This window comes from Sitophilus oryzae, unplaced genomic scaffold, assembly GCF_002938485.1.
Source record: "Sitophilus oryzae breed Bouriz unplaced genomic scaffold, Soryzae_2.0 scaffold_815_pilon_pilon, whole genome shotgun sequence".
Classification (NCBI taxonomy): domain Eukaryota; kingdom Metazoa; phylum Arthropoda; class Insecta; order Coleoptera; family Curculionidae; genus Sitophilus; species Sitophilus oryzae.
The window spans coordinates 811411-836815 of NW_022147434.1; the positions used below are offsets into that span (position 1 = coordinate 811411).

The 25405-nt window shown below is 31.5% G+C and overlaps 1 protein-coding gene and 1 non-coding gene across 2 annotated transcripts in view; one reads left to right on the forward strand and one right to left on the reverse strand.

Annotated features, from left to right (window-relative positions):
• LOC115889452 (nose resistant to fluoxetine protein 6-like) overlaps positions 1 to 25405 on the forward strand; it is an 84666-nt gene that overhangs the window by 21462 nt on the left and 37799 nt on the right. Inside the window, exon 2 of the mRNA XM_030909434.1 lies at positions 23664 to 23825. Coding sequence (XP_030765294.1) covers positions 23664 to 23825 — 162 coding nt within the window. The remainder of the gene's footprint in view (positions 1 to 23663; positions 23826 to 25405) is intronic.
• On the reverse strand, positions 21887 to 21958 carry Trnag-ucc. The gene has a single exon. It is a non-coding gene; the product is annotated as a tRNA-Gly (tRNA).

The window sequence follows — 25405 nt, forward strand, 5'->3', positions numbered from 1 at the left end:
TCTGGGACACGAAATAACAATTGGTCGCGATAACCAGACACACGAGATACAAAGTAGAATAGGACTAACATGTGTTAAAATCAGATCTACCAATGTGCTTAAAGAGGAAAGTGTTCCATCAGTGCGTTATGCCAGTACTTACATATGGCGCAGAGATACTTACACTGACGAAAAAGTCCATAGAAAAAATCCGTTGCTATAAACAGATGCTATATATCTGCTTAAAAACTCAAATGAAACTCGGCTGGGCATATTGCCAGAAGAACGGACGATAGGACCAAGCTAATACTAAAATGGAGGCAAAGACAGGATGCTCTCAGAAGCAAAGGCAGACCTCTGACAAGATGGTCAGATGACTTGAAGAAATTTAGAGGAAACTGGATCCAAGTGGCACAGGACCGACAAGAGTGGAAGGATTTGAAGGCGGCCTACGTCCAGCACTGGACACTTCAGGTTGGTTGATGATGACTTTCGGGGATCGGTAACAATTATTAAAAAATAATTTTTAGTAAAGATGATCAGTATATTCTATGCTACACATTCCTCTTCATTTTAGCTGAACAATGAAAATAAACTGAAGCGCGAGAATGTATTTTTTGTAATCAGTTTTCCATGTTTTAAGGAAACATCGAAAGAGATATTTCCAAAAGTAATTCGTTGAATATAGTTTCACTAGTACCTCCTTTATTTCTATGTAATACCAACTGTTTGACTCACTATTTACGAGATTTTCGTTGTCGTTTTTGATACATCAGAATATTTCATAAGTCATATTATGCTAATTGTAAACATACTTATTGAACAATAAAATTGGTTGTAATTTTGCAAACATTTTATGTATACGAGATCAACAAAAGATGTCAAGATCAACTGAATGTATCCAACTAGCAAAATGAAACGTGTGAAAACATACGCCGTTTTCCGTAATTCATGAATAATTGTTTCAGTTAGACTGGCAGGTGGTTAATCCGCTTTTAGATATCTTATCCCTGCAGATAATTTGGCATAGGAGAAACATTGGGAAATCAAACATACCACTAGAAATTAACCTTAAACGATATCATATTAACACAATAAAGGGTTATATAATAAGAAAATTAGAGATTTGAGACCAAAATTCAACCTTCACTACTGTCAGCATATTCCTCAATGTAACCTGCCAATGATTTCTGAATAAAACAGTTCTTCATAGTCTTTTTGAAGAAATTTTACATTAAAAGCTTAATTAAAGGATTGTAAAATGGGTGTGTTATGAGTACCCTTAATCAGTATATTGTTTTGACCGCGCCCAGCACCCCTATTTGCTCCCCTGTCCCGTAAGATTGTTTGGTTGAAAAAATACTTAAAGGAACACAATTTCTCTCCTCCCCCAGTATATTTGCAATCTCTAAGGACAATAGAATGTGAGTACCTATATAAAAATTTTCTTATATAATCCAAAAATAGCCGAAAACCGTGTATGCAACAATTACCGTAATTTGTTATGCAGTCTAAACACGTTATAGTACCTTTCATAGATAAAAGACTTATAATGTACCTACACTTAGTGTTCCCGAAATGTATTTTTGTCATTTAAAACTGGTTCGGATGAGGCAACAGCCTAATTTTAAAAAAATAAAATTTGACAATGACAAAATTATAGGATGACAACTTAAGGTACGTTGGCATTTGCCTGGTTTGGCATTGTTACCAGTTTTAATTTTGAAAATAGATGCAGTTTTTCTAAAATTATTTAAAATCGGTTTGTCAAAAATTGTTCAAATTTGGTATGTGTATTCAGCATAGGCAGACCTTTAAATAAATGATTTACGACTTAGGGTGGCTGCAACGACGTCCCGTCATCCTGCTGTTAAAACATGACAGTTGGATATATAAAAACCGATTGTTTTGTTTTAACAGCAGGATTACGGGACGTCGTTGCAGCCACCCTTAGCTGTACAATTAATAGGGGAGCCAATATTTGGACAGTTCAAAATTTGCATTGGATTTCCTATGTTTCCAACGACCATGCACCACCCGGTATATCTAAATTTGTCTGCTCATTATAATATAATAATTCGTTAACTTCTTTTATTGCACAACAAGTGTTTTATAATACATACCGTTAACCTATGGTGAGGTCAGGGATTAACAATATTATTAGAAATATAATTATTCCTCGAAAGCGAACACTTACTTTTTAATGCTAATACGTTTAATTGCAATAAATAGATAATATTTAAATTTTTACAGCAAAATACACTTATGTAGTTTTAGGGGCTTCAGAATATTTAAAAATTATTTTTTTTGAGATGAAAAATGTTGAAATCCAGTTGTATTATTAGTTCTGTTGTTTTAAGGTGTAATTAAGTTTTTTCCATATTAATACAGGGTGGTCCGAATTGTATTCCGGAAACTTCGGCAACATATTCTGCAGATAAAAATAAGTAAAAAAGTTCGTATAAATGTATGTCCTAAGATGCTTAGTTTCAGAGATACAGGGTGTAGAGTTTCATTTTTATTTCAATTTTATCTAAATAATTTCTGAAGTAACGTCAATATTTGGATGAAAATTGGGGTCTGTGAGTTTTTTGACATGAGAAATTTGATTTTGATGTCAATATGACTCCTATTAGTAGAGGGCGCCACCTACATGTGTTTTAACTGTTTTGAAACTTAATAACTTTTTGTCCGTACCTGTATAAAACTACCGAGGGAAAACTGTATATCTCTGTGACTTTTTACGTAAAAAATATCTCTTTGTAAAAATGCCTACGAGCAACCGTTCTTAAGATATTTAGAATGGTTAGGTTAGGTTAGGTTGTATTATTGGTCAATATTGACCAACACAACCTGGTAATATGTCATTATTGACGAAAAATAAACACGTTGAGTAGATAGTTATTTCACTGAAATAATAAATTTTTATTTTTTTAAACTAATCATAAATTTTTCTGCAAAAAATGAAGGTAAAACAGTTTCTGTTGAACTAATAACTATTTAGTCAACATGTTTAATTTATGTCAGTGATGACAGGTATTGGTAATTTCGATTCCAAATATCTCGAAAACCATTACTCATAGCGATTTTTACCAAGAGACCTTTTTCACGTAAAAAACGTCGTAAATGAGTAATTTTTTTACTCAGTAGTTTTATACAGGTGCGGACGAAAAGTTATTACTCTTCAAATCAGTTAAAAATATGTAGGTGGCGCCCTCTACTAGGAGGAGTCATATTGACATCAAAATCAAATTTCTCATGTCAAAAATCTCCCAAACACCAATTTTCATCCAAATGTTGACGTTACTTCAGAAATTATTTGGAAAAAATCGAAATAAAAATGAAACTTCTACACCCTGTATCTCCGAAACTAAGCATCTTAGGACATACATTTATACGAACTTTTTTACTTATTTTTAACTGCAGAATATGCTGCTGAAGTTTCCGGATTACAGTTCGGACCACCCTGTATATTAAGTGACATTAAAAATGCAAAACCCAGACTAACTTCTCGTATTTTGATAAAAACTTGTAAATATATTCGTTATCATCAAAAATATTTTTTGCAGCAAAATAAAAGACTCATTCACCACAATACACCAAAACACATTTACTTTATCACTGCACATGCGTTTTGCAAAAGTAAAAATGTTTTGGTGTATTATTGTGAATTAGTGTTTTATTTTGCTGTTGTAACACTAAAGGTTCCAACCCCAAACTGTTAGGTTAGGATCTTGTTTGGATCTTTTCTGGGTTTTCTTTCTTGTAAATTTAATCTACTACCTATGTTGCCATATTATCAAGATAATATATTAATTCCATAAAAATTATTTTTCTATTGTCATGCACCAGTTAGTGCATACAAAAACCAGGATTGCAATAAATTTATTTCAAGATGTAGAATGTAGAATGAGTGAAAGGGGGTTAATCACCGCGGCCTTAAAGATCTATTGTGTCCCCCTTTCTTGAGTTTTAACTCATCGTACAGTCATCATTCATGGGGATCTTCCTGTTGTAAGGGGGGCAGGGTTTCAAACATCCTCCTCTGACAATAACTGTGGGGTGGACATCTACCTCCTACGAAGGTATTTACGGGACGTGGACTCTGTGAAATTCTTAGGACTTAAAATTAAAGTTACATTAAAATGTTAAAATGGGAGTTACACATCGAAGCTCTATCAAAGAAACTAAGCGCTGCCTATTTTGCGCTAAGATCAGTTTCTAAGGAACTTAACTTCTCAACCTCTAGAATAGCCTATTATGCCCTTTTTGAGTCACATCTTCGTTATGCCCTCGGTTGTGCCCTTCCATTCTGGGGTACCTGCTGCGCAACAAAATTTGATCGTGTTTTCAGACTTCAAAAGAGAGCAGTTCGATATTTATTGGGACTGAACAGTAGAACTCATCACTGCCAGAATTTCTTTAAAAATTTGAAAATACTGACTCTTCCTTCTTTATTAATTTTTGAATCCGTTTGCTTAATCCGCAAGCACATATCTGCTATTCCCGAAAGGCCATTTCATAACTATCCACTTAGGAATGCAGAGCACGATCTTTATCTGCCAACCCCGAGCTCAGAACTAGTTAAAGGTTCAATACTGTACAATGCCAAAAAATTGTACAATCATCTGCCTTTGAATATCAAGTCGCTTTCATTCTTTCCCGCATTTCGCAAAGCTCTAAAATCATACCTACTGGAGAGAGCCCTATATGCGGTAAACGACTTTTTTGTTGATGTTTAATTATAAACAATTTTGAATTTTAAAATTTTGATCATCTCACACACTGGTCAAAGGTCAAGTATTTAATATTTTATAACTCTAAAATTATATGTATTTACTGCGTACTGTTCTAAAATTGTCCGTGTATATTCTTTTTGTAATTTTAAAGACTTAAATTTTTTTGAATTGTATTATTTGTATTGTGTATTTTTTGTTGTTTGTATTTTTTTTGTGATTTTGTTGTTTGTGAGTGCTTTGTCGATGAAGCTGTTTTGGCTTTTTGTACAATAAAGCGTTGTTTGTTTGTTTACCCTTCCATATTTGTGGTTTAGCCCTCAGTGCCCTTCACAGTCGAGGAGCTTGTCTCCGGCTGGGATGCCCTTGAGGTGGAGGCTGGAGGATCTGTCTTTATTTTCTCTACGTTTTTAACTTGATACCGGTGTTGTTCCAGATCTATAATATAGGATATATCTCTCTTTCTCTATTGCCTCCTTGTATTTGAGGTCAATTCCTATTATGAAGACTTGACCATGGCTCTCCTCCCTCGAGTTGATGACTCGCCAACCCCATGTCCTTACATTGGAGTTCTGGCAAAGCGCTGGTGATATACTGCAGGGGTTAGTCGAGCCTCGCACGTAGAAATAAAGGAGACGAGAATATAATGGTTGCCGCCTGGTGCCTCAAAGCTGAGACCAGTAGAGGCTAGTCTTTCATCTAGCCACGCGTCCCTTTGACCTGTTCTGTGAGGATGTCTCTTCTTAGCCCAGGCGGTTAAGCTAAGATCCTCTGCCTGTGATACATGACAACAGACAGTAGATGTGGCTGGTATGACGGACAGGGTAGTCCCATCCGGCATCGTAAAATTTGATTCTCACTATACCTTCCGTTTCCATTCTATATCCGTTCCGTATTTTTAATTGTATTTACGCTATACGTATGCTTCCGTTCCGTATCAGTTCCTTACTTTTTATTGTACAGTTTATATCATTACGAGAGTTTTTTTAAATTTGTATGTTGAAAAAGGTAATAGATTTAATTAACAAGTGAAAGAATAAATAAATATTAGCAAAATGTTCACAGAGCTGGTACAAATGTAAGGACTTGACAATACTGTTTCCGATACGCTTCAGTCCTTCCACAAATGGAAGGAAAGGATATGGAACTGAAGGGAAACGGAACGGATAGTGTGCATTGTCCTGTTCATTTACATGATATAATATATTTTATGTAAACGGAAAGGAAACGGAAGGTAGCTGATACGGAAGGTTTAGTGAGAATCAACCTTTATACGTCTTTATGCAATTCCCTGGCCATGACACTACAGTCAGGGACAAGACAGTGAGATGCTCCTTAAACCCAGCCAAAGTTCTATTCCTCTAGCAGGAGCTACTAGGAGCAGGAGCCCACTAGGAGCTTCCCCACCAACGTCAAGGTCTCGCATCTCCGATAGGAAGTGTTTCAAGATGAGAAACGATTAAGAACCTTTTATCCCTTCAAAACACAATATAAAACATTTTTTTATGTTTTCGAAATAATAAACTCTAAATGTCAAAAAGAAAATAAATTTGTATATATTTACTATTTTACCAACACTCAGAATAATAAGAAGTAATAGTTTAGACGTGATTTCTTCCAAGTCAATTAATGAACAATTTATGTACAGTTAATGGCCACGTTTTTACTATTAATCCACTTCACGATTGCACGTGTGAGCAAATTCTTCAGACAGAAATCTAAATATTGACGTAACGTCTTCAGTGATAATTTGCCTTGACAATGCCCTCAGTTGACTCTATGGGAAACCTGTTCCGTAAAAAACTTAATAATTATCAGTTTGTTTAAAAAACTTATAGACAATCGTCGAGAATATGAATATATTTATATTAATAAAAAAACAACTAAAGAATATATTATAAAAGTTTATGTTTTATGGAAATTAATCTAGAATGCAAATTTATTTCTCACTCTTCATAGAAAACCTGGGAGGGAGCTTCTTTGTAGGTGCGATATACCCTGTATGTGTAGTTTATTAGTTAAAATTTATAAAAAAAAATAATCTTAAGCTTTATTCAGAACCTCCAAAAATTAGTGGTTTCGATTATACGTTATGTACTTACGAGTTTACGATTATTCACAATGTCTAAAAAATAAAATTAAAATTCACACAGACAGTTGTATCCATCGAGGAAGGCTATTATAGCCTGTCCAACGACAAGATCCGTGACAGTGACAGATATGTCTGTCATTTTATTTTCAAATTAGTTTATTTTATTTTACAAAGAATTAAGTTGGTACAATTGGAACGCATAGCATACGCATAGCAGAAAATTAATATATTTAAAATTTGAGTGACAAGTGGTTACTTCAAAATATTGTGAAAAAAACTGTTTAAAATTGAGAAAATTTAATCAGTTATTTTATTAAAAACAATTACAGTATGTGTTAATAAAAACAAGCAAGGGTTTATTTGAAAAAAACACCACTTACCAAAAAAGATATAAAAAATATTTCCGACTTTCAAGCTCAAGCAACTTTCTGCATTTATTGTTTATTGTTACATTTATCAATATAATTATTCAATATGATTTTTATTTACCTATCGTGTGCTGCTATTTTACAGACACTCCAGTTTTTGGTATCATATACAAGATAGTATACAAACTTTATTTTTGGCTAATACATCTCTCTAGCAATCTGTCTCTGGCGGTCTCTGGGCACCGAATATTAACAGTTTACAGTTAACTGTAAACTATGGTCTGGGTCAACACTTAATTTTCCCGCGAGTTTTCCTCCACAATTATAAAAAACACGAAACACACGTAATAACACAGTCCAAAATGCAAAATGCAAAGTATTTATCATTTCTAAACTTGTATATGATTATAACCTATAAATTGGCAAGAGTTTGACAACTCTCAAAAATTTTAAGACGAGTTCACACGCATCGCGTTCGTTTGTCGTTCATCTTTCCGTCAAACCATTGAACCCCCTTTCGCAGAACAGCGAGTGTCGTCAAATGTAGTGACACGTTAAATGAACCAATGAGATTTGCACAAAATTCAGAATTGACAGCTGTTTGAATTTTGTACAAATCTGATTGGTTCCTTTGATGTGTCGCTGGCGACAGTCGCTGTTCTGAGAACGGGGCTTTATATTGTAATATCATCTGTCATTTTTGAAATAAACCAATAAAACTGGTTAAAAACCTTGGTTAAAAATAACAAGAGATGACGCATGACGGATTTATATGTAAATCCATCCATAATTAACTTAAAAAATATTAAAAACTTTTTTTAGTTAAATAAATGGATTGGTATGGACGTCATCTGCTTTTTTTTCTGTCATCGTCTGTCGAAATCTTACCTGAGAAAAAAAAAAAGAAAATCCAGGAAAGATTAATTAGTTCTCAAAATTTAAGCATTTTTTGTTTAAATTTTCAAAGTAAAATAACTCGGTTATTTTGGACTTATTCGAAAAATGGCAAAGAGAAAAAAAAATCTTTTGACCAGATCTACCACACATTAAAATACTTGCACTTATTTCTGGGGGACACCACTACACTATATATTACTAGTGTAAAAAGTTAAAAGTTTGTTATAATATAACTTTTCCTACTAATTAAGAATTACTATCACTAATTCTGGCATTTTGAATGCTTACAATCGGAGCTGCGGGCTCGCAGAAAACCGAGCACAGAAAGTCTTATTTTGATTTAAATCATTTTAATGACATAAGTCATCATTTGATTTTAAGATTTTAAGTCATTTTTCGAAAGTATTTTTCAAAACGCTGTGTAATTTAAATCTTTATTCCGAAATAGAAAAAGATTTAAGTGTTTTTAGAAGAGACTTAAGTCATATTATATTGAAAGAGTTAAATCCTCCAAAAAGGGATAACCTAAGGGCTAGCTTATGCCATCGACATATATTACATAGCTATCAAAATATATCACTACTTTTTAATGGACATGTATTCCATGACGTCTGTGAAGTTATCCAAGTTGTAATGGACTATTGGACACAACTAAATTATTACAAAATCGGTTAAATTAAAAAAAAAAACATTTTTGTGTTTGTAGTTATTCTGACAATGAACCGTTTTATTATGTGGTATTAGTCTCATAGTCTCATTTATTTTGCACCTACCATAAATTATAAATATAGATAAAATAAAGAAACCGGCCCCATCAGCTGGATTGCTACCTGTCCGATGGACAGTCCCGATCTATAATCATGTAAATTTTTATTTAACCATAAATTTGTAAAAATATTATTAAAAATATGTTTATTACTTTCTTGAATTTAAATTCAGTTATTTTCGCGAATTAATTAAAATCAAACAAATTTTAGAATTACAAGAAGTAGATATTGATATTTCTTTTTACTATACTCCTTTTAATGAATATTCGAAACAACAAAGGCTTTTGTGAAAAGGATATAAAAATTATAAATAAAAAAATAAAATAAAACTAAAGTAAATTATATGCCTTCATTGTTAAGGTTTTACGTATGATGTTGAAGTAGACAGACACTATAAATAAATGATCAGTTAATTAGAATTCAAATGTCATTCAATTTTAATATGACCTGTATGGAATTTTTGGATTTTATTAAAAATGACAAGGCTCTTATTATTACAGCAACAAAATCAAATAAAAAATATTCATTATAACTGGGGTTGGAACTTTTCGTGTTACAACAGCAAAATAAAACACTAATTCACCACAATACACCAAAACACTTTACTTTTAACACTGGACGCGCGTTTCGCTAACTATGAATTTGAAGCTAACCATCAGTTTTCATCATCTGCTAGCTGATGCTGCTAACAGAGTTAGCGAAATCCGCGTCCAGTGTTAAAAGTGTTTTGGTGTATTGTGGTGAATTAGTGTTTTATTTTGCGCAAAAATATTAATTTAAAAATAATTATATAAATTAATATACTCAATTATACTGATTATAAAACTGAAACTTTTGCTCAGTTGGTTTAGATTTAATTGATGACTTAAAACAAGTTAGTTTAGTCTTTTTGAAACTGATTTGTTACAACTTTCCTTACATTGAAATTAGAGGAACAGACTTCTACGTTAATTTAAACCCTAATATATTCCACTAATTTCGAGGTTCTGAATGAAGGTTTAGTGATTTTTATCCAGATGTCTAGATTTTTCGGTATTTTACTCTAATACCGCTAATACTACAATCTTTGTTTTTTATCGTTATGGAGAAGAGGCATGTGTAGTTAAACACATGTGTCCTATTTTATCAAACAGGGAAGCGAAATTCAACTGATGATTACTTTTAGATTTTCTGATAGATTTATTTTGAAATCGGTTAGTGTAGCAACCAGTATCCACATTGTTGGTCCGACCGTTGGGTCAACCAAGGTTTGCCTAGTATATTTTTAAAACATAGATAAATTGTAATTTCATTTCGTATTATAGATATGTCACCGAACAGGAAGTAATTAATCCTTATATCAAATGCATGCCAATTAGGGATAAAAGTAATTGTTAAATCAAGGTTGTAAATGAGCTGAAATAATCAATAATTGTTAGATCGATGTATATTAAGACTATTTGCAAGGTTGTCATATGGCGGTGGTCAGTAACATTAAAAATAACCTTTTGTTTTGTGGCGTTATAGAAAAGAAATTTGATAAAAGAAATTACAAATTTCCCTAATACACTCAATTCCTTTAGAAACATTTTTTTGTGTTGTGTTTGGGAGCCATTTGAATCTGTAACGTCTATCGAGTCAGGGAAGATTTGATAGACGACATCTAAAAAACTACAGATAAGACCTATAATTTACCTGAGAATTAAAATTACAGAAGATAACAACAGTCAGTGTTATGTATCCTCTCGATGAGTGAAAAATAAAATATCTATACTAATATATAAAATCCTTAAGTGACTGACACACTGATTAATCACGATCCTGCTCAAACCACTCAACGTAAGAAGCTCAATTTTGGCATACAGGTTGATTCTAGGGTGTAGAGGTTCGATAAGAAGGGATTTTTCGAAATTCCAGTTCCAAGGGGGTGAACCCACCCCTCAAATATTACAATATTTTTTATTTAAAAAACGGCCAAGTTTCCGCAAAAACGCTTAAACACGTATATTTTATTTTGTTTTTTTTACATATTTTAAGATTTTTTAAAAATGTATACAGGTTGTTTCGAAAAATCTGGTTATTGATTAATTACGATCCTGCTTAAAGCGCTTGACGTAAAAAACTGATTTTTGGAAAACAGATTGACTTTAGAGTGTAGAGGTTCGATAAGAAGGGATTTTTCGAAACTCGAATTCTAAGGGGGCGAAACTATCCCTCAAATATTAATATATTTTTTATTTAAAAACCGGCGAGTTTTTCGGAAAAACTCTTATTTTATTTTTAACACGTATATTTTATTTTGTTGTTTTACATATTGTAAGGTTTTTTATAAATTTATACAGGGTGTTTCAGAAAATATGACCATTGAGTAATCACGATTCTGCTTAAAGTGCATGACGTTTAAAGCTGATTTTTGGCAAGCGGATTAACTGTGGGGTGTAGAGGTTCGATAAGGAGGGGTTTCTCGAATCTCAAATTCCAACGCTACTCAAATATTACAATATTTGTTATTTAAAAAACGGTTAGTCTTTCGGAAAAACGCTTGGACAAGCATAATCTATTTGGTTTTTTTACATATTTTGAAATTTTATAAAAAATCATACAGGGTTTTCCAAAAACTTGGGTAATTTCTTAACCACGATTCTGCTTAAACTGCTTGACGTAAAAAGCTTATTTTTGGTAAACGGATTTTTCGAAAGTCAAATTCCAACGAGATGAAACTACCCCTCAAATATTACCAAGTTATATAATAATATCGCCATATTGTTTTTCTCATGCTGACATAAATGTGAGAAAATTTTATCCAGTTTGTATATTAATGGAAATTCTTGCTTTGCTTTATCATTACAAATGATTCATTCGACGCGAACGAAGTCGCTGGTACACGCCAGTTATTTTATAAAATAAGAATATTAAAGCAATAAAATTCTATATAACCATTGTACAGGGTGTCCCATTTTAGTTGAAATCATGCATTATCTCAGTTATTAGTAAAGATAGGAGGACGCGGTATGCATAAACCTGTCCCACTTTTTTGTCAAAGTTAAGATGCTGCAAACAAAATTTTCATAGCCCCCTTCGTTTCTGAGCTTTTCAAAAATTTTGCAATTTGGGCCACCCCCCGTATCTCTGTTATTCTAAAATGTAGCGAGAAGGTGCAAACCGATTCTTGTAGAACTTTTTACGTAGAATATAGTGATGTAGTCTGTTTCTCTACTAAAAAAATATTTTTAAAATATGAACTAAAGTTATGTTTTTTCAAATCGATGTAAAGCATTATAGCACTTGTATGTAGAAGTTGATATATTTATAACAACTACGATTAATATTATGGATATTATTAGATCGTACATTGAGATTTCAAATTCACAAAAAAAGTTAATCTTCTAAATTGCTGACTTAGATATTATTTATTTGAATCTTTCAATTGGCTCCGATTTTCCTTATTCAATGTTAATTAACGCTCATCAATATTGTTGCGATTTGCGATGAATATAATCAGGTTAAATAATTTGAAAATGCAGAGTCGGACTTGAAATTATTTTAAATAATAATTATTAATTTGTTGTTTGAATTTAAGAGTTCTTTCAGAACCTGAAATAAAAAATGCAGATCCGTATTTAGAAAAATCAAGTTGGTCTATGTGTCTCACAAATTATCAGCTAATTTGAAAATATAAAAATATTATCAGATAGCCCTGATAAAGTGGCTATGAGAATGTGCAATTAGTTTTTTGAATTTCTAAAAAGTAACGACAGGAAAAAATAAAATTTATTTTGCAAAAAATCCGTTTTTCTCAAAAAACTCAGCATAACTTGAAATTTTTGAAACTTTTTTGATAGCTTCTTGGCGAACATCCAAAGGCGCAACTTTGCCCCAATTTAACCATCTTCGTATCTATTACGGTTTCCGAGATACCAATGCTCGTACCTCGAATTTGGAGCACCCTGTATAGTGATAAAAATATTTCAACAAATTATTGACAATCAAATACTATTGCGTAGTTGTAAAATTGTAATGAAAATTAATGTCTTTTTAGTTTTAGAATACCTTGCCACATAACGTCAGAAAAATAATAAACTCGAAATCTTCAATTTTCGGTTTTTTTCAAATATGTTCAGATCTACGGTGAATTTTAAAGACTTGTTACTAAAGAACAAATATTATGGGCACATTAATACACATTTTACACAACTTTGCCCTAATTTAACTATCCTCGTATCTCCTATAGTTTTCGGGATCCCATTGGTGGGGTCAAATTGAATGAATTACCCTGTATAATATTCTGTCTTCTGTCATCCATAATCGGTATTAATACCCAGAGGCTGTATTTCATCGGACAAAAGCAAAAAATCTTTAAAATGATTACCAGATTTCTTATTCATTATTCGATTATGTACAATATGGAACTACCTGCTTTAGAGACGGACGATCTGTCAATTTGAGTACCTACTATTTATCCGTGTGGTTCTTCAACGTCGGTCATTAACACGACCGTGGCTTATATTTTCATTTTTTGGGTGTGTTGCAACAAGTGAGTTATTCACCTGTCGGAATGGATACTTGTTATTTAATATTTTCTGGTAATTATCATAATCGTTATTTACATTACTATTTCCAATTAATTACACACGGTGTCCCAATATTCCGCAGACATAAAATTACCACGTATTTTTGAAATCAAAATAAGTTCATTGAACACACTTTAATTCTATACAAAAGTGACCCCCCCCCCGCCCTTGTTTGTTGGTTAAATAATATCAAATTAAAAAAAAAACAGATTTTTAAAGATATTTTGAAGAACCGTGAATGAGATTCTGGATATCTATACAGGGTGGTCCCGAACTGTATTCCAGAAACTTCGGCAGAATATTCTGCGCCCAAAAAAGAAGTAAAAAAGTTCCTTAAAACTTATATCCAAAAATGCATTGTTTCGGAGGTACAGGGTGTAGAAGTTTCATTTTTATTTAGATTTTTTCCTAATAATTTCTGAACTAAATTCGGTATTTAGATGAAAATTAGGATCTGTGGGTTTTTTAACATGAGAAATTTTATTTCGATGTCAATATCTCCTACTCTTTTTAAACTGTTTTGAAGAGTAATAACTTTTTGTCCATCCCTATATTACTCTACTGAGTGAAAAATATACATTTCTGTCGAATAAAGTAGAAATATACCGAAGGTGCCATTTAAAAATGAAAAGTTGTAGTCATTTCCGGTGAAACAGGAAGTGACCAAAAACAATTGAATACCGTCAATCAATCCTAATTTATATCGTATATACTCTAATGAGTGAAAAAAATATACATTTCCGTAATTTTTTACGTAAAAAATATATCTTGTGAAAAATCGCTACGAGGGGAACTGTTTTCAAGATATTTGGAATGGAAATAGTCAACACACATTATTATTGAGAAAAAATAAAAATGTTTACTAGATAGTTATTTGACTGATTGGATAAATTTGGGAGCTTTTCATTTTTTAAGCTAATCATGAATTTTTCTAGAAAATAATACGAGATAACAGTTGATGTTAAATCTTTGACACAAAAACATTTCAAATTTATTATTGCAACAAAATAAAAACACTAAATCACCACAATACACCAAAACACTTTTACTTTTACACTGGACGCGCGTTTCGCTAACCATGTTAGCATCATCAGCAGATGATTATAAACAGTTTATAATAAGTTAAACAGTTTATAATCATCTGCTGATAACATGGTTAGCGAAACGCGCGTCCAGTGTAAAAGTAAAAGTGTTTTGGTGTATTGTGGTGATTCAGTTTATAATAAGTTAAACAGTTTATAATCATCTGCTGATAACATGGTTAGCGAAACGCGCGTCCAGTGTAAAAGTAAAAGTGTTTTGGTGTATTGTGGTGATTTAGTGTTTTTACTTTGCTGTGTAACACCAAAGGTTCCAACCCTCAACTGTAATTATTATTGCAAACTATATAACAATTATCGAGCCAACATTTATAATTTTCCTCAATTATGACATGTATTGATTATTTTGATTTCAAATATCTTGAGAACCACTATAATCGTAGCGATTTTTACCAAGAGACCTATTTTAAGTAGTAAATGACGAAAATGTATGTTTTCACTCGGTATGTAATACAGGTACGGATAAAAAGTTATTACTCTTCAAAACAGCTAAATAATATGTAGGTGGCGCATCCTACAAGTAGGAGTCATACTGACATCAAAATTGAATTTCTCATGTCAAAAAACAACCCAGACATCAATTTTTATCCAAATATCGGCATCACCTCTGACGCCGTTTTTTTTTCGACCGTTTGATAGGTACTTCATAATGAGATGTAATGAGTGTGCAATGGGGGGATAGTGCAATCAGCATGATTAGCATATTACTTTAAAGTTTTCAGCATTAAACATTATTTTTGTGTATTATTGTAATTTTAAATCTAAATAAAAAACATTCAATAGATATACCTAATCTATTGAATGCTTGAATTAAAAATATACCTAATAACTAAAAATGTGTATGTACAGTATGTACCTATATATTTTTTATTTTTTTTATATGTTCATTAATATATTGGAATATACAGGATGTCTCAATATTCGGTGGAGAAGAAACTACTACGCCATTTTTGGAATGAAAATAAGTTAATAAATTACAAAATTGCACGAAAAATCTTTGATTGCGTTGGTTTGGCCTTATAAGGGGTGCCTCTCAAAAGTGGCTCACCCCTATAACTTTTTTATTTTTTCAGATAAAAAAAAACGAGATTTGATATGTTAGTGTATGACATAAATTAGTATTGATTGGCATATCCAATTATTTTTGGTTACTTCCTTTGTTTTACCGGAAATGACTACAATTTTTGATTTTTAAACGGCACCCTCGGTATTTTTTATTTCATTCAATAGAAATGACACTCTGAATAGAATGACATATGAAAAGTCAACTTTTGACATTTTCGCTTATAACAAAATTGTATTTTAAATTTCAATCTATAGAATGCTATGGCTATGTTAAAACACTAATTTTTAATCAAGGAGCCTGGGAAAAATAGATTTGATCGTCTAATCTTTTTTGTGTTTTGTCCTGGCCAGTTAAAAGATACCAAAACCGTATTTTTAATCATACCCAGTGGCGGATACAGATGGGGGGCCCATAGGGCCCGGGCCCCCCTAAAATCTATAAATTGGGTTAAATATTAGGCTTTTGGGTTAAAAATAGCGCCCTAAAAAGCATATTCTACATTATTTTTTATTTGGCCCCCCCCCCCTAAAATAAATTCCTGTATCCGCCCCTGATCATATCTCAATTTCTTCAAATGGTACGAGGGTGGCTCATTAGCATATTTGGAAAAAGCATTTTTTACGAATAATTTGATACTACACACTTGGTATTTCGAGTCAAATTATTGTTATGAATCGCATGTTACAATTTCAAGTAAACCATTGCGAAAATGTTAAACGTTGAAATATGATATTATTTATGTCATTCTATTCAAAGTTTCAGTTGTTGTCCAATAAAGTAGAAATATACCAAGGGTGCCATTTAAAAATGAAAAGTTGTAGTCATTTCCGGTGAAACAGGAAGTGACCAAAAACAATTGAATACCGTCAATTTTTAAGAAATACGCAGTGGTTTAACAACTATTAACTATTTATTTATGCATTACTTGAAGCGTACATGCAGTCACAAAATCTATCTGTCAACTGTCTATAGTAATGTGGTAATAGGAATGGTATAGAATATCGATACAAATAAATAATAAGGATTTTAGTGTATTCTTCTCAACACCCCTCCTCGCTAAAATCCTTTAAACCTAATAAATCTCTAAATTTCAAAATGATGGCCCTTGCAATCCCTTAGTTAAAATATCAGCTTGTTGCTTACTTGACTCTATATATATTATGTTAATATTACCACTTTTTACATAATCACAAACAAAATTAAATTTTAGCTCAATATGTTTAACTCTGCGGTTATTGCATGGGTTTCTTATTAATGCTATACAACCTTGATTATCTTCAAAATATGTTATTACATTAAAGTTAATATCAAAATCAAATAGTAATTTCCTTAACCATAACCCTTCACAAACAGATGAACAGAGAGCTATTAGCTCGGCTTCTGTTGTAGACAATGATACACACTTTTGTTTTCTTGTACACCACATTACAGTGTTATTATAAAGTTTAAATACAAATCCAGTTATAGATTTTCTATCAATTGTATCATTACCCCAATCAGCATCAACATAGCAACATAACTCTTTACTCTGATTTCTATGATAAATTAAACATACATTAGTATTACCTCTTAAATATCTTAAAACTCTTTTTAGATAACCCCATATTTCATCTGTAGCTTTATCTTGAAATCTACTAAAGAAATTTACAGAAAAACAGATGTCAGGTCTGGTTCCAAGCATTAAATACATCAAACTTCCTATTAATTCGCGAAATGGTTTAGTTGTTAGATTTTTAGGATCGGTACATACATTCAATTTTAATTTTGGATCGATTGGTACTAATGAACTTTTACAATTCTCCATCTCGAATCTTTTTAAAATACTTTCTGCATATCTTGATTGATTTAATTTTAGAATACCCTCTTCTCTATCATAATCTATTGCTAGTCCAAGAAAATGTTTCAATATACCTTTGTCTTTCATTTTAAACTCACTCATTAACTGACATTTTACTTTATTTATTTTTTCCAAATTTACCCCTGATAATATTATATCGTCAACATATATTAGTAAATAAATTTTATCATTTTTACAATCTGAAATATACAAACAATAATCGTTTTCTGATCTATAAAATCCTATGCTTATCAGGTAAGTATTAATTTTATCATTCCAGCATTTAGATGATTGTTTCAACCCGTATAATGATTTTTTAAGTTTAAGCACTTTATCTGAGTTACATATAACACCTTGCGGTGGGTAAATATAAACGTCTTCATCCAAAATTCCATTTAAGAAAGCCGTTTTAACATCTAGCTGCTGGATATGATGTTTAAATTCATTTCCTATAATTAACAAAGTTCTAATTGTTTCCATTCTAGCAACTGGTGAATAAATGTCATTATAATGTTTATTAATGTCTTGAGCAAATCCGCGAACAACTAATCTAGCTTTAAATTTGTCTAATTCATTTTCCTCCAATGATTTAAAAGAAAAGATCCATTTAGTGTCAAGTATTTTAATATTATCATTTGGTCTTTTTACTATTTCCCAAGTTTCATTTTCATTTATTGATTTTAATTCTCTTTCTACTGCTTTTAACCAATGATTTTTGTCTGATCTATCTTTTAGTTCATCAAAGCTGTCTGGTACATTTTCAACAAAACTACATGCGTCAAATGCCATATACATTTCATAGTCGTTATATTTAGAAGGTAATTTTGAATCCCTTCGCTTTTGTCTTTCCCTTAAGTCTTTATCTACAGTCTCATTTTCAGAATTACTTAGTTCACATTCATCAAAATCATCCTTTGCTATCTCTCTTATATTAATACAATCATCCACACCTTTATCTTTAAAAGCAAATTGATTTTCATTAAATTTTACATCTCTTGAAATAATAATTTTTTCTTTTTCTAAACTAAATAATCTATAACCCGTTGGTGCGTAACCTATCATAACACATTTTTCTGCTTTTGAATCAAATTTATTACGAAATTCTTTTTGAACGTGAGAATATGCTAAACAACCAAAAACTCTTAAATTACTTACATCTGGCTTCATATTATTCCATATTTCAGCTGGAGTTGTATCATTTGAACTTGAAATTGCTCTATTCATTATATAATTTACTGTTCTAATAGCTTCACCCCAAAATGTCTTAGGAACACCTGATTCGTCAATTATAGCCCTACTTCTTTCTACTAAGCTCCTGTTTTTCCTTTCAGCTTTTCCATTTTGCTGTGGAGTATATATAACTGTGTAATCTAAGACTATACCTTTCTCTTTACAAAAACTTTTGAAATCCTTTGAAATATATTCACCCCCATTATCACATCTCAATTTAGCAATTTTAGAATTAAACTTTACCTCACACATACTCACAAACTCTCTAAATTTATCAAGAACTTCATTTTTTCCCTTCAATAAATATACTGCACAAAAATTAGAATAATCGTCAATAAATGTTACAAAATATTTTTGACCTTCACTAGTTTCAGGAGTTATAGGACCACATACATCTGAGTGTATTATCTCTAATAATCTTTTACTTTTTGTCCTATTTCCAAATGGAAGTCTTGTCATTTTTCCACTTATACAAGGTTCACAAAACTCTACTTCCTGAAATTGTATATCTTTTTCTATTCCTTTTACCATATTTTTGTTTATAATTTCTTTTAACCCTGAAAAACCAATATGTGCGAATCTTTTATGCCAATTCATGAATTTACTCTCAGTACTTTCAACATTCAGACATTCAATAATAGGTAATTCAAATGAGATTTCATATAAATTAACTCTTTCTCCTATTGCAATCAGACAACCAGTTTCATCTTTTAACTTTACTTGTGCATTCTCAAAATTAACTTGCATATTTGAAATTTCTAACCTTTTGACACTTAATAGATTTTTTCTTAATTTTGGTACATATAAAACATTTTTGATTGTGCAATTATATCTCCGCTTACCTACATAACTTATAACATTTATATTACCAATACCTATGGCCAATAGAAAATCTTCATTTTTAGCAACAGCAATTTTTATAGGTTTTGTTAACATTATTATATCAGTGAAATAAGATTTTTCATTAACCATATGATCGGTACAACCAGAATCAATATAAAATTTTAAATTACTTTCTTTTGTTACCTCACTGTCAGATTTAGATTCACCTAGAAAACAAACTTTTCTGTCCACTTCCGGTACACTGTCCACATCTTCATGGTTTCGAGCATAATTGGAATGATGAAGTGCACCTCTATGAAAACCACCTCTATCATGGCCTCGATAACTTGTATACTGTCTCTGGTTACCTCTGGAGTAAAACCTTTGATCTACATTAGACCTTGGACCTCTTTGAAATGGAGTTGAACTTATTTGTTTTGTGCAATTTTTCTTAAAATGGCCAATTTCACCACACCTAAAACACTTTAACTTTTGTCTGTTGTGAGCTTGGGATTGAAATGCATAACTTTCTTCTTGTCGTTCATTAACTTCATGTTTTAGCTTCTTCTTCTCATATTCTGCAATAAGTCTTCTCTTTACGCTTTCAAAATTCATATTTGGTGTACCTTCTATTACTGTAACAATGGTATCATACGACTTCGGTAAACTGATTAATAAATTACAGATTAAATCTTCATCACTTATCTGCGTTCCACATCCTTTTAGTTGTCTTACAATTTCTTCAAATTCCATTAAATACGCCTCTAATGACTTGTTCTCTTCTAATTTAAGCGATAGTAACTTTTTCTTTAAATACAACTGACCTGGTAGACCTTTTTTTCTCATATTTTTTCTTTTAATGTTTCCCACATTTTATAAGCTGTCTCCTTATCTCTTAAAGTTTCGAGTTGACTATCTTCTACACACTGGACAATTAACGATTTTGCTTTTGCATCTTTCTTCACCAAAGCTTCCTTTTCTTTTTCACTCATTGCACCATTTATCCTTATTTCTTCATTGATTGCATCAGTTACATTATTTTCAGCAAGAATCATTTCCATTCTAAACTTCCAGTTAAAATAATTTAACCCATTCAGAGCTTCAATTGAATATAATTTTCCCATTTGCGCCATTTTCGTACAAAACTTTTCCCGGTATATTTCCTAACCTTACTTTTGAAAAACTCGCAAATTCCTGGGATTCTATTTGTTTTCACCAATTCCTTTTTATTGCTCTGGATGCTCTGTGTCCTCTGGGTGCTCTGGGCGCTCTGGGCCCATAACCTTTTAAGAAATACGCAGTGGTTTAACAACTATTAACTATTTATTTATGCATTACTTGAAGCGTACATGCAGTCACAAAATCTATCTGTCAACTGTCTATAGTAATGTGGTAATAGGAATGGTATAGAATATCGATACAAATAAATAATAAGGATTTTAGTGTATTCTTCTCAACATCAATCAATCCTAATTTATATCGTATACTAACATACCAAATCTCGTGTTTTCATCTGAAAAGATAAAAAAAGGTAAAGGGGTGACCAACATTTGAGACGCACCCGGTATAGGAAACATAACTTCCTCAGTAAAAAATCTTTTATCAGTAATTACTAATTCTACTGGCATAAATTCCAGTACAATACTTTGTAATGGAATCACTAGTGGGTTAGAGATTATTTCATCATTTTTTATATTTTTTAATAGAGGTACTTATGTATTTCCTCACATTCTTTTCACAATTTAAATACTCTAGGTTTAAACACAGTAGGTATGCTTAATTAATTGCATTTAATTCATTTTTTAATAATACACAATTAAACAAAATTTGTATTGTTATAAGCTTCTTTTAAACAAAACAAAAAATTGTCTCAACCTGTTTCATTTATCTCATGTGCAATACTCAACAATAAAATTTGATTGTATTCAAATGAACTTAATTTGACCAGTGCATTATTATTTAAGCAAAGTACATAAGAATTTTAAAATAGATATTAAATAATAAAATTTACGTTTTTGTTTTATAGTAGCCGGCATTCTATTTATGCATAATAAACAAAAGATATCCTTGAAGTGTGAATCCATATGGAATTCTAATAATATTATGTATTTTATTATTTATTGCTCGTTGGCATAGGTGTGTTTAAAAAATAATATTTTTTTGTTCTATATGTAAAGCAGGAAACATTAATTTTGATATTTCTATGCTTATATTATTTTTTTTTCAAAATTAACTATATTTATAATGTTCTTATCTCACATTACAACAATAATTCCAAAATTATTTCAGAAATTATTATAGATTTTAAAGCAAATTTTAATGTAGAAAACATATTTTTTTATTTCATAAAATATCTATATTACCTATAATATTGTAATTAATTTTTTTATGAAAATAGTATTTTTTTGTGTCTAAAATTAAATAAAAAAAATAAAAAAGTATTGCGATGGCCGGGAATCGAACCCGGATCAACTGCTTGGAAGGCAACTATGCTGACCATTACACCACCATCGCACATTGAGCGAGATCTGCTTTTAGCGTGTGCCAAGGACACTGAGAACCTACTTAATTTAATTTATTTTTTTTTTATTTTATATCTTTACAATATATCGATTTAAATTCTTGCATTAATAATAATTTTATATTTATTATACATAAACTAAAATAAGAAGTTACTAATGTAGAATTCTGTAAAAAACTGGCATTATTTTTAATGTCGAGATTTAAAAATACATCGTGTAAAATTTCAGATACAAAGAACAATAATTGTGTGAAATTTTACGCAACATTGTGTAAAATTTCAAGATAAGAAATAATGCCAGTCCCGCCAGTCCGAGAAACAGTTTTAATTCATAGTTTGCCATTTTCTATTATTTTCAAATAAACTCCTGTACAGGGTGGCGCCTCTCATACGACGCGGAGGCTCCAAGAAGAAGGATAGTTTGTATTGAAATGAAATTTTGTTAGCATATAGGTATGTAGGTTAATTTGGAGCATTTTTTAAAAATTTAGACACTTCTACAAGGTGTCTCCAAAAAAAGTTACATATCAAATATGAGTTTTTTGTAATGGAACACCCTATATATTAATTGATTTTCGGATTCTGAAAGAAAAATAAAGGTGACATTCATTATGATTAAAATGTAACGTTTTTGGCATATTTAGCATTTTCTAAAAATTAAGAACAATTTTTAAATTTCAATAAAAGTTACCTAAATTTAAATTTACCCGGTAAAGCCTAATTTGTAGTTAAAACAACTATTGTACTTTAAATCAAATTAAAAATTGACCCAAAAAGTTATACAGGGTGAAACAAAATTAATATTGAACATTGGATTGGCCACATTTAAAAGAAAGTTACACTTTTATTTGAAATGGAACACCCAGTATATTATTCCGATACTCAATGGGAATTTTATGTCTTCAAAATACTGTTAGGGTTGCCTACCTGTAAAATAAAGATTTTCCTAGTTATTTTTATTTTTATGATTTAGTGTCTGTATACAGGAATTTATTTTAGGGGGAGGGGCCAAATAAAAAAATTGGCGCCGGGAGGCACGAATAGCCGCCCATACTAAAATATGTTAATAAAAAGTTGGTAGGCAGTTCTTTTAGTTTCAAAGTGAAGGAATTTTTCCAATTTTTTTTATCTGAAAAACTGCGACTTTGACTGATTACAAATTTTGTTGCAAATATTATTCCTAATCTTAAATTGAAAACCGCGTTTCGCTAGCTACTGTAATTTTGGAGTTACAATTTTTTTAAATTTTTAACCCCCTCCCATACCCCCTTACCAACCCCCCACCCCCACCAAAAATTGTGACCAGATTCTCGGGTGCCACAATATTTTTGTGCCAAATTTGGTTAAAATCGGTTTAACGGTTTTTGAGTTATCGTGTTACAGACGGACAGACAGACAGACAGACACCATGAAAATATTCTGTATTTAGGTCATGTATGACCCAAATAACTCATTTTGAGTGAAATTAAAAAAATACCTGTTGGTCTGGTCGGCTAAAAAGTAATGCAGAATACATTTCTACTTTTAGAGCGTCATTTTTAAACCAAAAGGCTAATATTTAACCCAATTTATTATTTTTAAACCAATTAAATTATTTAACCCAAAGTATTATCGTAAATACCCCCCCCCCCTCATATATGTACATGATTGTTCGTAACGTACCTCTATCTATATACTATATATGTTTTTTTTTTCTAGATTTAACTTACCGCTCAACGACGGACAAATTGTTCAGTTTCATGTCGACATCACTGCCTCCATTTGATCTAAGTCGCGCCCCTGGTGTGAGCCGATCTTGCCAAAAAGACAGCCAGAAATACGTGGAGGAGTTGAAAAAGTTTAAAATGTGGGCATTAAAAAGTAAGTGGACACTGAAGAATTAGATATTAAAATTAGTATTTAAATAAATTAGTACATTAAGTGCCCAACAAGTTCGGTGTTCAGTAGCATAAAAAAAAGTAAATACAGTGTAAGGTGTAACTTCCCATATCTCATATCTGTATCCCAGAACCAAACTATGTTAAGTCACAAAACATAGTTTTCAGAAAAAACGAATTTTAAGTTTGAAAACCCCAACCTAATTACTCGGTAATTTTTAAACCTATGATTGTAATAAATACATACATACAACCATTACTCGCTGACGAGTATTCGACACACATCAGAAGATGGTCACGCACGGCGTTTTCTTTCATGAGCTTTTCTGTGACTGAAAAGCCCGATAAGTGATGTTATCTGCCTACCGCACTCCGGACATTCAAAAATCTCATTGCTTTGTTGCCTCTTTACTTTTTGGTTGTCGCTGTTAACTGAGTTTACAATTTTTCTCCATTGGGTTCTATTGTGAGATGCTCCTTCCCACTCATTTGGCATGTTACTCCCCCTTAAGTTTTCGTAGAAAATGTCCTTGTACCTTTTCAATTGTCCACCCGGCCTCCTCTTACCGTCTACAAGCTCACCGTAAAGCAGAGATTTTGGTATGCGGTTTTCTTGCATTCTGCATACGTGACCAACCGATCTTAAGCGGGATTTTGTAACCATGACTTCAATACTCTCGCAGTTTGGTTTGGTTTGGTTTATATGAACAACTGATTTTGAACTTAAATGAAATGTAAAACAGGTTTTTAAATAAATTACCACTATAATTACAAATTACAAATACCAAACATGTTTTTGAGTAACTTAACATAATTTGTGTATTAAAAAGGAAACATTGACAGGACTTAACTTATAGAGAAGCCAGAAGCTTAACTTATATTAAGTCCCTATAAAATTATTATAGGTATTTGGTTTGGTTTGGTTTGGTTTGGTTTGGTTTGGTTTGGTTTGGTAAGTTTGGATGCATACTAAATTAATTAATAAATTAGTATAATATAAAAAATAAAATATGCTATTTAACCTTGAGTTTTGTTGAGTGCCCAAAGTTGCCCAATTTATTGGCTGATGTTTTTTGAAAGATTGGACATTACCCTTCATGTATTTGTTACCATCTTGCGCAACTTTGCGCAACTTTAAAAAAAATATTTTTAAATGTAAGTATGTCCCTGGTACTTTGAGTAATAGATACTATAGGTCTTTATGATTTATTTAGATTAAGTTCGTGTGATTTTAATAAAATCTGATACTCATGAATCGCCTGTAATCAAGCACATAGTTAGGAGGTCCAAGAGTCCTAGACCCTTCAGTCCCACCCCACCTCAAATCTACAAATTTTGTGGGTTTTAACTGAATTAATGCTTAGATCGAGGCTTAGATAATATACAATGTCCCCACTCCTTTTTTATCTTTTTAATGGAACAACATGGAGATTTGAAGTAAGGGTTTTAAAAATATTACGTTTTAGTCTAAATATGACAGTTTAAAATTTCAAGATGGCGGCTTAACTTATTAAAATATCCGCACGTAAATTCAAACTATGATATGTACTAAATAATGAACCG